At 36.1% G+C, this 15,254-nt stretch overlaps 1 protein-coding gene across 21 annotated transcripts in view; it reads left to right on the top strand.

Annotated features, from left to right (window-relative positions):
• Positions 1 to 15,254, top strand: part of PTPRD (protein tyrosine phosphatase receptor type D) — a 1,977,099-nt gene that overhangs the window by 1,791,967 nt on the left and 169,878 nt on the right. For all 21 annotated transcript variants that reach the window (XM_084898455.1, XM_084898451.1, XM_084898446.1 and 18 more), the window contains 3 exons: positions 58 to 327; positions 2,568 to 3,149; positions 12,869 to 13,002. In XM_084898455.1, coding sequence (XP_084754581.1) covers positions 58 to 327; positions 2,568 to 3,149; positions 12,869 to 13,002 — 986 coding nt within the window. The remainder of the gene's footprint in view (positions 1 to 57; positions 328 to 2,567; positions 3,150 to 12,868; positions 13,003 to 15,254) is intronic.

Genomic DNA, 15,254 nt, shown 5'->3' with positions numbered 1-15,254 from the left:
AGCCATTATTTTCCTCGCCTTGTGTAGTTTATCATCTCCCCTTGTGTTTTGTTCCAGTTCGTCGTGTCCCACCAAGATTCTCTATCCCACCCACTAATCATGAAATCATGCCAGGTGGCAGTGTTAACATCACCTGTGTGGCCGTGGGGTCACCAATGCCTTACGTGAAGTGGATGTTGGGCGCAGAAGACCTGACACCGGAAGATGACATGCCAATAGGAAGAAATGTCCTGGAATTGAATGATGTAAGACAGTCAGCAAATTACACCTGTGTGGCGATGTCAACACTGGGTGTCATTGAAGCAATAGCACAGATCACTGTCAAAGGTATGCTCAGCGATGCATGCTTTGGGGGTCAGCCGCCTAATGCCTCTGTAAAGTCTGTCATTTAGAATTCTAAAATGAACCGATTCATTGTTCAGTGTTTTAGATGTCATAGTATAATTCTATCTTTGGGATCACATAAGATACACATATCTATGTAGGCAGTTTCTCTCTTAAAAGTACTGGCATTCTAAGAAGCAGTAATCATCAAAATATTTAACAACAGACTGGGCCTCAGAACTAACCAGGCAGAATGAGGAAAGCTAGACATGATCAACTATTATGGAAGGACTGAAGCATTAAGTTTTACATTTATTTAGAACTGTGAGAAGAGTCACATGACAGAAATATCCAGATAGCTTTTAACACATGTCAAAAACCCTGAAGACATACAGAGAAGAAAGAAAGTTACAGTGAACATGTTAAATATAGACGCTTTAAAATTTTTAATGGTTCTATCATTAAAAGTCAAAATCCAAGTGCATTTATATTCTCTTTCAGTTTTAGAGCTCACCTTGTATTGCTCAAGAAATATTCTTTCCTTGAAATAAGTGAACTATATAACCTAAGTACTATATTCCTCAGATATTTTTTAATCAAAGAAATAAAAAAGTGACTGTGTGAGGGTATTGTTTTTTCCCAAAGACTATAGACTTCTAGAACACTTTTGCAAAACGAGTCAGACTGAGGAAGAATTGAGGTTTCTGCAAAATATCTGGAGCAAAATGAACACAAATTATCTCCTCTTTCTAGGAAGTTTGATTTGAAGAAATGCAAAATGAGTATTATAATTGGTACCATATCTCCAACCAAGCACATTTATAAAATATATGTCTTAAGAAATACATTTCCTACAAGTAGTTTGCTACTCTTAAAAAGCTGTCATTCAAGGGAGTACTGTACTTTTTGCCTTTATGTCAAAGAAAAAGGGGTACTAATGGGCAGATTTACATGAGTTTTATCTTCTGAGCTTTCTTCAAAAGTCTGTGGTGCCTTATACCCTAATAACTCTATATTTGGGAATAATTATCCAGGGTAAGACACTTAAGTATGAGGTCACCAATGTAGCATTTTGAGTTGTGTTCTTCTTTTAAAAGGAAAAGGAGATGGGTCTCTAGAAGATAGGTTTAATTGAAAATATTAGTATATAGCTATAATCTCAAGTGTTATTGATGGTTAAGTATAGAATGCATACTATTACAATACTTTATTTTTATTCAAGTTATTGGAGTTACACTGGTTAATAAGATATGTAAGCTTCATGTGTACAATTCTATAATTTATCATCTGTATATTGTATTGTGTTCACACCTCAAGTCAAGTCTCCTTCCATCACCATTTATCCCTCTTTCACCCTCTCTTACATCCCTCCACCCTCCTTTCCCTCCCCTCTGTCACCATACTATTCTCTGTCTAGGAGTTTTTCTCTCTTTTTTTTGCTTAATTCCTTCACCTTTTCTACAGTAATACTTTGAAAAGTGATTTGTGAACATGCTTTAATTCAGTTTTTCAGCCTTTTTGAATATTAAGTGAAAACATGAATTTGAAATTAATTCAAAATTACTCTTCTTTCTTACTTTACTATCTTGGTTAGATTATTTATGAGAAAATTATAGCGATGTTACCTATGCATTACAACTGGAAAATAGTATGGATATTATTCTTCCATAGCAATTTGATACCATCTCAGTATATTTCAAATTATATTCAATATATTATTTTCCAGATGCGTTGCTATTTAGCTTATCATTTATATTGTAAAGCAACAGGCTAATTGGCCAAGCTTATAATAATAGTAATAATCGCAAATAATGTTTTTTGAGGGTGCCAGATACGTGCTCAGAGCATCACTGGATTAGCTCATTAATCATCAGAGCAAGCCCATGAAATAGAGTTACCCAAGTGTACAATTCCAATAATACACATTTTCTCATTTTTCACATGAGGAAACTAAAGCAGAGAGAGGTTAAGCAACACATTCAGGATCACATAGCTAATAAGTGGTGGATCTGGATACAAGCCCACAAGTACAACACTATAATGCCCTCCTTACTAGAATGGGGTCTGCTACCTATGCATGCCTTACTGTACTTTCCTGACCATTTCGAACACTGTTCTTTGCTGTAATTTCATCTAATCCTTAGTAAATACACACTCCTGTCGTTTCAATGGTAAATTTTATGGATTTGTATCACTTCGCAGAGATGATGGGTAGTGACTGTCCTTTCCTTCCTCCCCGCAAGCCTTACCCAAACCTCCAGGAACCCCTGTAGTGACCGAGAGCACAGCCACGAGCATCACCCTGACGTGGGACTCTGGGAACCCCGAGCCCGTCTCTTACTACATCATCCAGCATAAGCCTAAAAGTTCCGAGGAACCTTACAAAGAGATCGACGGAGTGGCGACCACACGCTACAGCGTGGCCGGGCTCAGTCCCTACTCGGATTACGAATTCAGGGTGGTTGCTGTCAATAACATAGGGCGGGGGCCTCCCAGCGAGCCCGTGCTGACACAGACCTCGGAGCAGGCGCCGTCCAGCGCCCCGCGGGATGTGCAGGCGCGGATGCTGAGCTCCACCACCATCCTGGTGCAGTGGAAGGAGCCCGAGGAGCCCAACGGCCAGATCCAGGGGTACCGAGTGTATTACACCATGGACCCCACGCAGCACGTCAACAACTGGATGAAGCACAATGTCGCCGACAGCCAGATCACCACGATTGGCAACTTGGTGCCCCAGAAAACCTACTCTGTCAAAGTCCTGGCTTTTACCTCAATTGGGGATGGCCCTCTTTCAAGTGACATACAAGTCATCACTCAGACAGGAGGTGAGTCTCTCCTCTGGAGGGGGTGCAGGGCGGGAGCAGGGAATTGATGAAACAGGTGGGTGGGAAGAAGGGCAAAAACAGCAAAGAGAGTGTACACGTTAATTTTTGAGACGGTAGCAGGATGCATGTGGCACCCTGTGCTTTTAATTTGTAACCCAGTAACCTGGAGGCTTTTCTGCATGAAATGGATGAATGTGTCCTCCATACAGCATCTTTAGAAGAAACAAACAATCCTTTTTTATCATCTGAGAGAATAGTCCCAAAAATTATTTAGTTTTTGAAAGATTGGATGGCTCAACATAAAGTGGAAAGTAAAACCATTTGTGGAGGGGGGGGGCGGGGGGAGAGGGGGGTGTTGGGTGGGGGATATTTAAACGGCTTAAAATTGCCAGGAGCTGCTTGCTTAATAATAAATCCTCTCCCAATGCAGTGGTCGGCAAACAGCGGCTCAAGAGCCACATGCAGCTCTTTGGCCCCTTGAGTTTTTAGCAAAGGCCAGCTTAGGAGTACCCTAATTAAGTTAATAACAATGTACCTACCTATATAGTTAAAGTTTAAAAAATTTGGCTCTCAAAAGAAATGTCAATTGTTGTACTGTTGATATTTGGATCTGCTTGCCAACCACTGTCCTAATGGACTTTTCTTTGTGTGGCCTCGGTTGAAGGAAGAGAGTTACCAAGATCTAAGATCAACTTTAGGGCCTGCTTCATCCATTGTACTGGGCATTACAGCAGATGCCAAACTGTTTTATGAAGAAAAAGTTGGCTCTGCCATAGTTTGACTTTCATAAGAGGATCTTAAACTCTCTGGTCTTTGACTTGAATGATCAGTTTTGATGGGTTGGGAAAATAACATAGCAGCTCTCTTCTAAAGTTTATTCTTGGGCATCTGATAGCTATTCATTGACTCCTTTTCACCCTGACTCCTCCCTTTAAAACGTGCATTAACATAGGAGTGTTTGGGCAGCATCCCACTGGTTTGTTCTGATAATCTACATAAGAACAGTATCATTGCAGTTAGTATCTGTGAGAGGTATGGAACTTATTGGCAATTTGGGAATGAATTAGTGAATGTTCTCAGGTATCAGAACTCGAAAAACCTGTTTGGTCACTGACTCATTTTCATGTTGTGGGTCAGTGGTCCTCAAACTTTTTAAAGTGGGGGCCAGATCACGGTCCCTCAGAGAGCTGGAGAGCCGGACTATATGAACTACTAATTCCTACTGTAACACCTTGGCTGCGCTCACTGCCCAAAAAACCTGGCAGGCAGGATCAGACTCCCCTGGGGGCTGCATGTGGCCTGCGGGCTGTAGTTTGAAGACCCCTGTGGGTTTTGTGAATCACATGACTGCTCTATTTACCATTTGTCCTGGCTACTATAAATCTCAGAACACATTTCAGCCTAGCAGGCTTTTTTGTATTTTCATATCATCACTCGGTTCTTTCTGGCTTGTTCATGGATTTATTATTTTCTCGAATGTTATGGAAGATAACTATTTGAATATCTTTTACCACAATCACACTAAAGACCATCTATGTTTTTTTTCCTACTTGGCCTTTGCATTTCTTTTGTATCTATTTGCTATATTATGCAGAAAAATACTATAGATTTTTTCATACATTCAAATTTTTCATAATGTTTCTCATTGGAAAATGGAGAAATCTATGAATCTTGTTCTTTTCCTTGACTGAAAGAGGTCAACTGTAACAAGACAATTTTAATTAAATTATTATACTGTTTAGCAGCTCCTTGAGCATTAAAAGATATAAGAAGGTATATGAGAAGAATATATCCCTATAATCCACTTTTAGTTTTTCTGATTTTTTCAGCTTTTATTTGAAAAATTTCTGGTTTTGTAGTGACATAATCAGGGTTTGAATCCCAGTCTATGATTTTTAGTTCTGTGACCTTGGATGAGTTACTTAATCTCTCTCTGAACCTTAGTTTTCTTGTCTAAAGTAATAATCACCTTATAGAGATTAGAGATTTTATCCATTTTCTTGGGCTGCTGTAACAAAATACCACATGCTGGTGGCCTAAACAACAGGAAGTTAGTGCCTCTCAGGTCTAGTGGCTAAAAGTCCAACATCAAGGTGTCAGCAGAACTGGCTCCCTCTGAGAGCTAGGAGGGAGGTTACAGCACTTTTCCTCGCTTTAGTTGGTTTGCTGGCAATCTTGGCCATTCCGTGGCCTGTAGAAACATCATCCTGATCTACGCCTTCGTTGTCACATGCCCTTCTTTCTATGTGCATGTCTCTTGTATCCAGATTTTCTCTCTTTATGAGGATACCAGTCATAATGGATTACGATCAAACTTGATTATAACCAACTCTACCACAACCCTGTTTCCAAATAAAGCAACATTCTGAGGTTCTGGGGGTTAGGAATTCAAAGTAAATTTTTGTGGGACACATTTAAACCCCTAACAGAGCTGTAGATTAGACAGAAACATTTTTAACTTAATAAGTAATATATAATTATCATCACCATCTTTATAACAGCTAAAATATACAGACACTCTGCTTGTGTTAATTCTTACTACCCAATTAGGCAAATGTGGAATTATCCCACTTGCCAATAGTAAATTTGGGATCAAAGAAGATAAAAAGATTCAGTAACTAGCATTGGGTCATAAGGTTAGTAAATGGCTAAGCAGAATTTAAATTGGGGCACTGTAGATACTTCTAAGCACCATTATCTGTCCAATTAATAATTTGCTAATATAATAGTTTTAGTGCCTCTTAAGTTTTTTTGTCCACAAGGAGTTCAATAAATGAATTGCAGCAGGAAATGCAGGGTGTCATTTACTCATCTTTATTTAAGGATTATGTATAATTTACTCCTGCAGTACATGAGGTGGCTATTAGATTATCCCAGTACAAAAATGTGTTAAGCCATTTAGATGTAAAAAAATAAGTTTACCTGAAAGAAGTAGAAAGAATACCTTTTTTTATAGAAGATTATTATACTCGATCACTAATTGTTTTCTAACTTTTCTAACCACAGATTTAAACATAGAAACCTATAATATTTCACAACTTTCTTTTCTTATGGCAGGATGGTTTAGCTATCTAAGAAACCGAATAATTTCTGGAAATAAATTCAGACAAAATATATGAATCCTTGGGAGTCAGGGGAATGCTTATAGTCAAGAGCACCAGATAACAGACAGTAATGTCTCTGTCACAATTTATTGAAAGATATAGAACTAATAAATAGATCTTTTTTAAAAATGTTCTGTATTACCAGCAGAACATAATATAACATACATCATAGCTCAGTGAAGGCAGTATAATGACAGGGGCAGTTGCATTAATGTGATCCAGGGACTCTGAACTTAGAAAAATCTAGATGAATGAATCACAAATGTATTAGAATAGTTGTTTCCAATTTCCTTTAGCCATTTTATACATTAAGGTATTTCCAAGAACCTTTCATAATAGTTGTGCTTTTAATACCTATTGATTGAGAAGATGTATAATGACATAATGACTTGTGCCTGACACGATCAATAGGCTAAGAAAACCTTCCAAAATAGCACAAGAATTTTATCTGTTCTCTTGGCTTAATTAACAAAGGCCATTTGATGTTAGTGGATAACTGCCAACTACAATGATGTTGGACCCTGATATAATGAGTGCTGAGCTATTCCTTTTCTTGTTGCTGACTAGCTAATTCTTAGGATCATTGTTAGGCAAAAACATAAACCATTATGAGATATTTTAAGGAGGCTATATAAAATTAAAAACTTGATTATTTTCACTGCTATTTTATCTTTCTGTGAAAATTTACTGATTGACAATGTGCATGAGTTTCTCAAGGGTATTTTAATTTCCTATTTACAGATATAAATGTGTTCTATATCTGAAATGTATTCATTTCATTTTGGTAACTTTAATTCCCTGACACTACTATTTCTTATTTTTGTTTAAAATCAGATTCTTGAGGAACAGTATTTAGTAACAAAGTGAGATTAAGAGGGGAATTACCATTTTTTTTCTTATTTAAGTTTACTGTCATCCATATTAATATCAATAGAGGATTGATATAAATATAAAACTTAGTATATTTCTGATAATATAGAAAAACAAAATGATCTATTTTATAGTCAGTATTTCCTCTTAATTACAAATATTATAGTATACGTAGTTGAAAATATTCAGTAATCTTTAGTTTTAAATGTGAAAAGATTTTTGTTAAAATAATTATTTTCATGACATATGAGTTGATGTTCTAAATTTTCCATACCCTTAATTTCTGGCATTCTAGTCATTTTATTTTTTAAATACATTTTTAATTTCAGAGAAGAAGGGAAAGGGAGAGAGAGATAGAAACATCAGTAATGAGAGAGAATCACTGATTGGCTGCCCCATGCACACCCCTCACTGGGGATTAAGCCTGCAACACAGGTATGTGCCCTTATCAGAAATCAAACCTGTAACCCTTTGGTCTGCAGGCTGATGCTCTATCCACTGAGCCAAACCAGCCAGGGCACATTTTAGTCATTTTCAACTAGTTCACCTTGAAAATGGCCATTTACAAGGGAAGTACTTATTGTGTTCTAGAAAAAGATCTCCACTATTAGGTTGCACATTTGAAAAGGATGTCTACTTCTGATATAGTTTTATTTTATAGATAGTCATAATTAAATCATTCGGTAACTATACATTTTATAAAACTGCAAATACGACTCTGATAAAGAAATATAATAAATTATATATTAAATTGAATGCACTGAAATAAATGTTGTTTAATATTCATGCTAATTAGAGGCATTCTAGATCTGTAAGTCATTTTTTTCTGAACTTACTTTAGAGAACATATTTGGCTTCTAATTCTTCTATACACTTAATAGATTTTGGGAAAAGTCTACTGATTTATATATGTGTATCTTAATAATATAGGTCTTTGGAAGGAAAATAATCATATACATTTACAACTAATTACTAATGAGTATTATCAATTTTAAATACTTTTAAGAAGGTAATTCTACTACAAATTCTGGGCATTGTAAAATTGTTATAATATAAAAATATGGCATTTAGAGACATTGATCTTTAGCTTCCCAGAACTTTAAAAATCATTAGAATAAGTCAACAGGCTGTCTATGTCAGCAAACCAAAAAAATACTGACTTCCAATAGCCAAAATTATGAGCCCAATTTAAATGATTTCTCTAAATAGTTTAAACAATGAGTTAAAGAGCTCTGGATGTAAATACAACTGTAATAAAGTTTAACTTTTTTTATTGATATTTAATGACAATTGAGAGTAAGATTTGTGCAGGTGCTTGTGTATTAAGTGCTTATTTTGTCAGTAACATATTTGTGGCACTTACAATCGGACTCCTTGTTTTGAATTTTGTTTTACTATCACTATAAGTCTGACTTGCTTTCATTGTTGTTGTTGTTTTAAATCATTTATCAATATGTTAGGTACATACATTTGGAAATATGTACCTTATTAAAGTACTAGATATTTTAGTAATCCTGGGCTTTCTAGTCTCTTTGGTAATATTTCATATTTATAAATGGCTATATGAAATGGTTGTTTAGCCATTTCACATATGATCATCTTTTTCTCCTTAGGTATATGCCCTACATTTTGCTCAACTATTGATCTCTTCTAACATTATCAGCATTTCAGATGACATGTAGATTTTTTTTCTTATTTATTTACATCTCTGTCTTTGAGTTGACTTTACATATTTATATAAAGTATAATAGTACTATTGCTCAAATACTTTACATTTATCAATGAGATTATAATATTATTTTAGGTAATTGATAGCTCACATTCATATTTCCTTTTGGATATTAAGTAAATTAAGAAGAATATAACATTGATAACACTTTACAGAACATAAACATTTCTTACATATAATTTTAAAGAAAAATTTGTATTTCTACTTTTGTTTCCTCTTTTTACATCTAAATTATAAATTTAGTTTATGGCCAATAGTAATACTTTTCTCTTTTTAATATGGAATAATTGCATGTAAGTTTCATTTGCTCATGAGTTACTCTGAAATTCAGATTGATTTTCCCATGTTCAGGTAATTGGTGAGGTAAATGCTACAACACAGAAAAGCTCTTAAACTAAATAGATACGGCAAACAAGAAGTGAATGCTAGTAAGTTTGAGGTATAAAGACTACGAGAGCAATAAAAATGATACATATATGTGTGTGTAACAAGGCATAAAACACAAATATTAACATTTCTTAATGAGAACCTCTGTAGCCACAATATTTGGTATAAAATTACAATGGACAGATGATGAAGCATTCCCTGCGTTTCTAAGCACAGAAACTAAATGTGACAGTTTGGAATCCCCTAATGTGTTTTTTTATGTACCTATCTTATCATCATTAGGACAAATGCGTTGGGGGAATATAGAAACGAATCTATTCATTTCACAGCTTTTCTCTTTCCCATTGAAGCCTCAGCTTCATGGTGGTGGTTTCAGCTCTGAGTAAAGAACCTGGAAGCAATCCCTGCAGGTGACCCCCAGTTCCCCAAGAAAGTCTGAGTCGTGGCACCTGAAGGCCTTCATGCGCGTATACCCAGATTTAATAATAAAAAAGGTCTTGTAAAGCGCAGATCCATTTGCTGGGTTTCATCTGCAGGCACATTGAGCCCCATACAGTATCTTAAAATCCATTTCAATGAATGTCATTATTTCCCAGTCGTTAAAAATGGAAAGGTTTTACCTACAAGGTTTATTATTGACACCTGTTGAAAAAAAGTCAGAAGCTCCAGCAAGGCTGGGCCCATATTTCAAAAGGCAGCAATTCCCTGGCTGAGCCTTAGCCAGTGCCTGCAGGTGGGCAGGGGCTCCCTGCCCTCTTTCATCTCCTGACCTGACACCTTTAGGCAATTGTTTCTACCACAAGTCTAAAACCCACTAAATTCAGTCACCTTCCAAATTTTTCCAAAGAAGGAGATGGTGGGAGCTGAGGAGGAGTTCCCCTTAAATATCAGGTTAAGGGACTTTCCATTAAGTCCTCTGGCCACTACTTACATTGCTTAGGAATAGAAGAGACAGTACACACCCTCTGAGACTTTGACATGCGTATTCGATTCATTATTTAGAAGGAGTGGGCTCCTAATAGAACCAAACAGCATTAGAGAATCGGGGGAAATTTGTGTCACTAAACAAGGATAAAACATGGAGGCCCACTGGGAATTTGTTCAAGACAAATTAAAAGCAGGAAAATAAACAGTTTAAGTAAGAAAAACTTAATTAGATTTCCAAGATGTTTTCAATCAATGTCACTTAACTTATTAGTAGAATTTGGTAGGGGGCGAATAAGTAACAAGCAGTTATGATCCTGAGAGCAGCCCTTTAATACTGTCTATGTTTTACATTTGTGCCAACACTCCCTTTTGGTTTGGTTTAAATCAGTTATTACAGGCTTTCTTTTCTTCCAGGATTTGTGGAAGTTTAGAGGAAGAAAAAAAAGGGATAAAACTAAAGAAAAGGAACTGATTATACACAGATGTGTGTGGTGTGTGTGTCTGTCTTTGTAGATTTAGGCTGAGAAGCCCTCTCATTACCTAAATGGTAGAATCCAGTCATAATTTTTCCACCTGTCTGATGGTTCTTGGTGTTCATTGTTGCTGCTTCCAGTGCTTTTGGCATTTACGTTAGAAGTAATACATTTGCTATTTGTTTTGCCCTTTGCCTATTTGTTTTTTATTTCCCTCTGTTTCTCCTTCTCTTTCTCTTGATCTTTTATCTTCTTTTGTCTCCACCTCTCAGTTTGAATGATTGTGTTTGGTCACCCACTGGGCAGATACTTTAAAAAAAAGAAAGAAAAAGATACGCTGTTATCCTGTTCAGAAAGTACATTCTTGGAGGCATTAAATTAATGAGTGTCTCAAGGCCTATGACACAAAAAGGAAGAGAAGATGATGAATGCAATTAGAAATATGAAGCACTATTGGTGGCCTTAAGCGTCAGCCTAAACATGAATGTGTGTGTTTGCTTGCACATGTACTCATAAACACCACACACACACAGACTCACAGGTTCACAGAGCATACAGTGGAATAAAATGATAATTAGAGATCCTAGAAACCATTCTGCTAGATCCCCCTAGACTTTAATCACTTTTTAAACAGAAGGCAGCTTTTAAACCTGAGACAGATGATTAAAATGTAGGTTGATAAGAAAATTAAATACATTTTATTTTACCAAAGACCTTCTTTCTTATGAAAATGGTTTGAGTATTATTTAAGAAATTGATTTTATACACCAATTTGCAAATTACATTATTTTTATATGTTTTTGGATGTTTATGCTTATTGGCCAAAAAAAAAAAAATGCTTCATATATTCTTTTCCCCTCTGGTATGAAGTATATGTTCTTAACTTTTATTAAATACACACTGAATTTTCATGTGAATTTGTAGAAATATGGACATCTCTCCAGCTGTCACACTTTGAAACATGCCACAATTGATCACAAAGGTTAATGGCCATCAGAGCATGAGCAGACACTGGCCAAGAACAATGTGAGGTTAGGTGTGCAAGTGGTGCCCGGAAGTACATTTAGCCTTGTGCATAACAGATAGAGGATCTGGTGGGAATCAGGGGTTAATTTAGACATTGGGGTTAGTTAACTTACTCTAATACAACATTTGAGTAAGGTGTTTTCAACTGGATAGATGTCTCATTCATTTTTACATCTGATACATATAGCTCTCTCAAATTGTTTATTGCATGGGTCACATGACTAAGAAAGAATCTTGGAAAACCTCTATTAAATTACTCTCTGATAATAAGTGTATTCTGTAAACTTTGACATTTATGTAGTAATTTAGCTTCTTCTCACTGTGGACAATATTAAGTTTATATTAGGTCTAGCGTGTGAAGTCATTTAGGAATTAGAAGCAATTATTTGTAAGTGATAGCTTTTTATCTCTCTTTTTTTTAAAAGTCTTTCTTAAAATGTAGGTTGATAAGAAAAAAAAAAAAAGTCAAGTGATTGTGGTTGCCTGTAGGTTTGTTAATATAGTGAAGGTGGAATCTTATAAACCTAATTGAAAATAGCTTTGAAAGGTAAATGCAATGCTCGAGAATAAATGTCCATTTACTTGCAAAATAGCAATAACTTTTATGTATTTAGCACTCGTTACGATTTAGGCAATATTTATTGCAAGGGCTTTATATATAAATCATCTCTTGGATTATGTGCATCCATATTATGAAGTAAGTAATTGTATTATTTGTAAAATTGAATTCAGAGACTAATATATTCTGCATCTGGTATAAATATTATAAAGAACAAGGACAGTGTTCATAATATTGTTCTTATTCCTTGAAGGAGGAAAATGACCTTTCTATACATGTTTACCTGGACATTGTAAGGGACCTAGCACTCCATTAAGCTGTTACAGGTGGACTCCTTTTGAAGGTTTAAGCCAGTGGTCGGCAAACTCATTAGTCAACAGAGCCAAATGTCAACAGTACAACAATCGAAATTTCTTTTGAGAGCCAAATTTTTTAAACTTAAACTTCTTCTAATGCCACTGCTTCAAAATAGGCTCATCCAGGCTGTGGTATTTTATGGAAGAGCCACACTCCAGGGGCCAAAGAGCCACATGTGGCTTGCGAGCCGCAGTTTGCTGACCACGAGTTTAAGCAAATGCACTAATGAAAGAACTAATGACTATTGATGCTGATGGTTACCTCAACCCTTTGCCTCCTGTTTTTAGTACCAGGGCAACCACTCAATTTCAAAGCAGAACCCGAGTCTGAAACGAGTATTTTGCTCTCCTGGACACCTCCACGTTCGGACACCATCGCCAACTATGAGCTGGTCTACAAAGACGGGGAGCCTGGAGAGGAGGTAGGACCTGGCTGCTGGCCTCGGTAATCAGTCACTGCCCGAGGCACTGCTCCACCTTGAGTGCTTACCCACGTCTGTAAGCAGGTCAGGTACCCACAGAGGTCCTTGGTAGAAAAGATTTCTGCATCAAAAGAGTCACTTGACCAAAAAAGTAGAAAGGGTATTTGGAGACTTGCTGGTTGGAGGGGCCAAACAAAACAGCTGTTGCCCAATTGGAACAGTTTTCTACTCAAGTTTCCATGTTATTTACGGAAGTGTGAGGTTATAAAATAATGTAACCCATGAGACTTGGGGCCTTGCTTTTTTTCTCTTCGGCATTAAAGTACTTAAGTCACTTACGTAGACTTACAACTAAGTAAGTTCCACGGCTTTGAATAGGTGAATTTGTTCAAACGGCTTTTAGAGAAAGATGCCCCAAAGCAACTGTTGATGTGTATGCCAAAAATTATGATATGAAAGTGAGCATATATAAAGCTTGAGGATGTTATGCAAAAAAAATAGCAGTAGATTGTAGAAAGCGGGATATTGTTGATAGTCACTGAGAATCAAAAATCAAAATAATTAATATATTAACAGGCAGTGTTCAAAGGGTTTCACATATATTAACTTATTTAATCCTCACCACAGTGCTATGGGTCAGTCTCTCATATGAATCTGTTTCACATAACAACACAATGGAGGTGTAGAAAGAAGTTAAATACTTATCTCAAAGGTTCCTGCTACTGAGTGGAAGAAACAGAATTTTAAATCTAAGCAGTCAGTTACCAAAATGTTCCTTAATCACTAGGTTACACTGCATCTTGGTTGCACTTTGAATACACTGTAGAAATCAGTTATTAAGATACAACTAACATTTCCAGAAAGTGAATCTATTAAGGTAATGGATATGCGTCTTTTGCTAATATAAATTCCAACAGGGAACATTTAGACAAACTGTTAGTAAAACTATATATGAAAACTCAATCCACACGAGCCATTGTATTTTAACTCCTAACATTCTTTACCTTAAAAAGATCTTCACAAAGCTAAACGGCCCCTAAGATCTAACAGGGAATACCGTTTTTAAATACTCACCTACTAAGTAAACTACTATCAGTTCACTTGTTGGCCACCATTTGTATGCTATCATAAATTATTTTTTACTGTAAACTTCTATTTTATGACATCTGTTTAAATTGAGCAGAATCTCCACAGACCAGGTTCTAAATGCAATGCCTTTAGATTTAGCTAACAAAGCCAACATGAATTAATCACTTGAAAAGTTATGTAATTTATATGCAGATATAACTTAAAATACTCATAACGATATCTGGGTTCAGCAAGATACAAATCAGCATTAAATTATTTGAAATCGTAACCTACTGCTCAACTGAGAAATAGTGTAAAAACAGCAAAGACAGTGGCCATTTTTTTTAATTCTTTGGTGCTTGAATGTTGGCACACCTACTCTGACTTAAAATTGTTTATTGAGGGAAGACTTTTTCCCTTGTTGTTTGGTATATCTACAATTTTAAAATCCTTTGTATTTGTAAGGCAGAACACCCTAGGGATGTTTTTTTCTGGCTTTATACTTGAATTTCTCTTGAATGATTTCTGTTTGGGTGAACAGCAAGCGGTATTTTATAAAAAGCCTAAGATTATTTATGCCATATTAGATTACATTTTAGTATGTATTTTAAGGTTTACTACAGGCTAATGTTCAATCTGTGATTGATTACCCATAGACAGGTGCATTTTTGCTAAAATGCACAGGCAAATTTCAAGCATGAATAGAAATTATAACTTTATTTTAATCCTGGCCCATGGATATTTTTCCATTGATTTTTTTAGAGAAAGTTTAGGGGAGAAAGGTGGGGGAGAACAGAGAGAGAGAGAGAGAGAGAGAGAGAGAGAGAGAGAGAGAAATATCGATGTGAGAGAGTATTAGAGAGAGAGAGAGAGAGAGAGAGAGAGAGAGAGAGAGAGAGAAATATCGATGTGAGAGAGTCTTTGGTTGCCTCCTGCACATGCCCCAGCTGAGGCTGGGGATAAAGCCTGCAACTGAGCTATGTGCCCTTGACCAGCAATTGAATCTGTGTCCACGCTCTAACCACAGAGCCAAACCAGCCAGGGCAGAAATTATAATATTTGATTAAAGAAATATTATTGCAGAAGTCCTTTATGATGTTAAAAATTACAGAAAAACTGATATTTTTTTCTAGCTGCAGACTTACTATTCCCAAAGAAAAGAAATTAAAAAAAAAAGTGGGGGG

The sequence above is a fragment of the Pipistrellus hanaki genome (genome assembly GCF_964339955.1).
Source record: "Pipistrellus hanaki genome assembly, chromosome: 11".
Classification (NCBI taxonomy): domain Eukaryota; kingdom Metazoa; phylum Chordata; class Mammalia; order Chiroptera; family Vespertilionidae; genus Pipistrellus; species Pipistrellus hanaki.
This window is presented reverse-complemented; position numbering and strand designations above follow the sequence as displayed.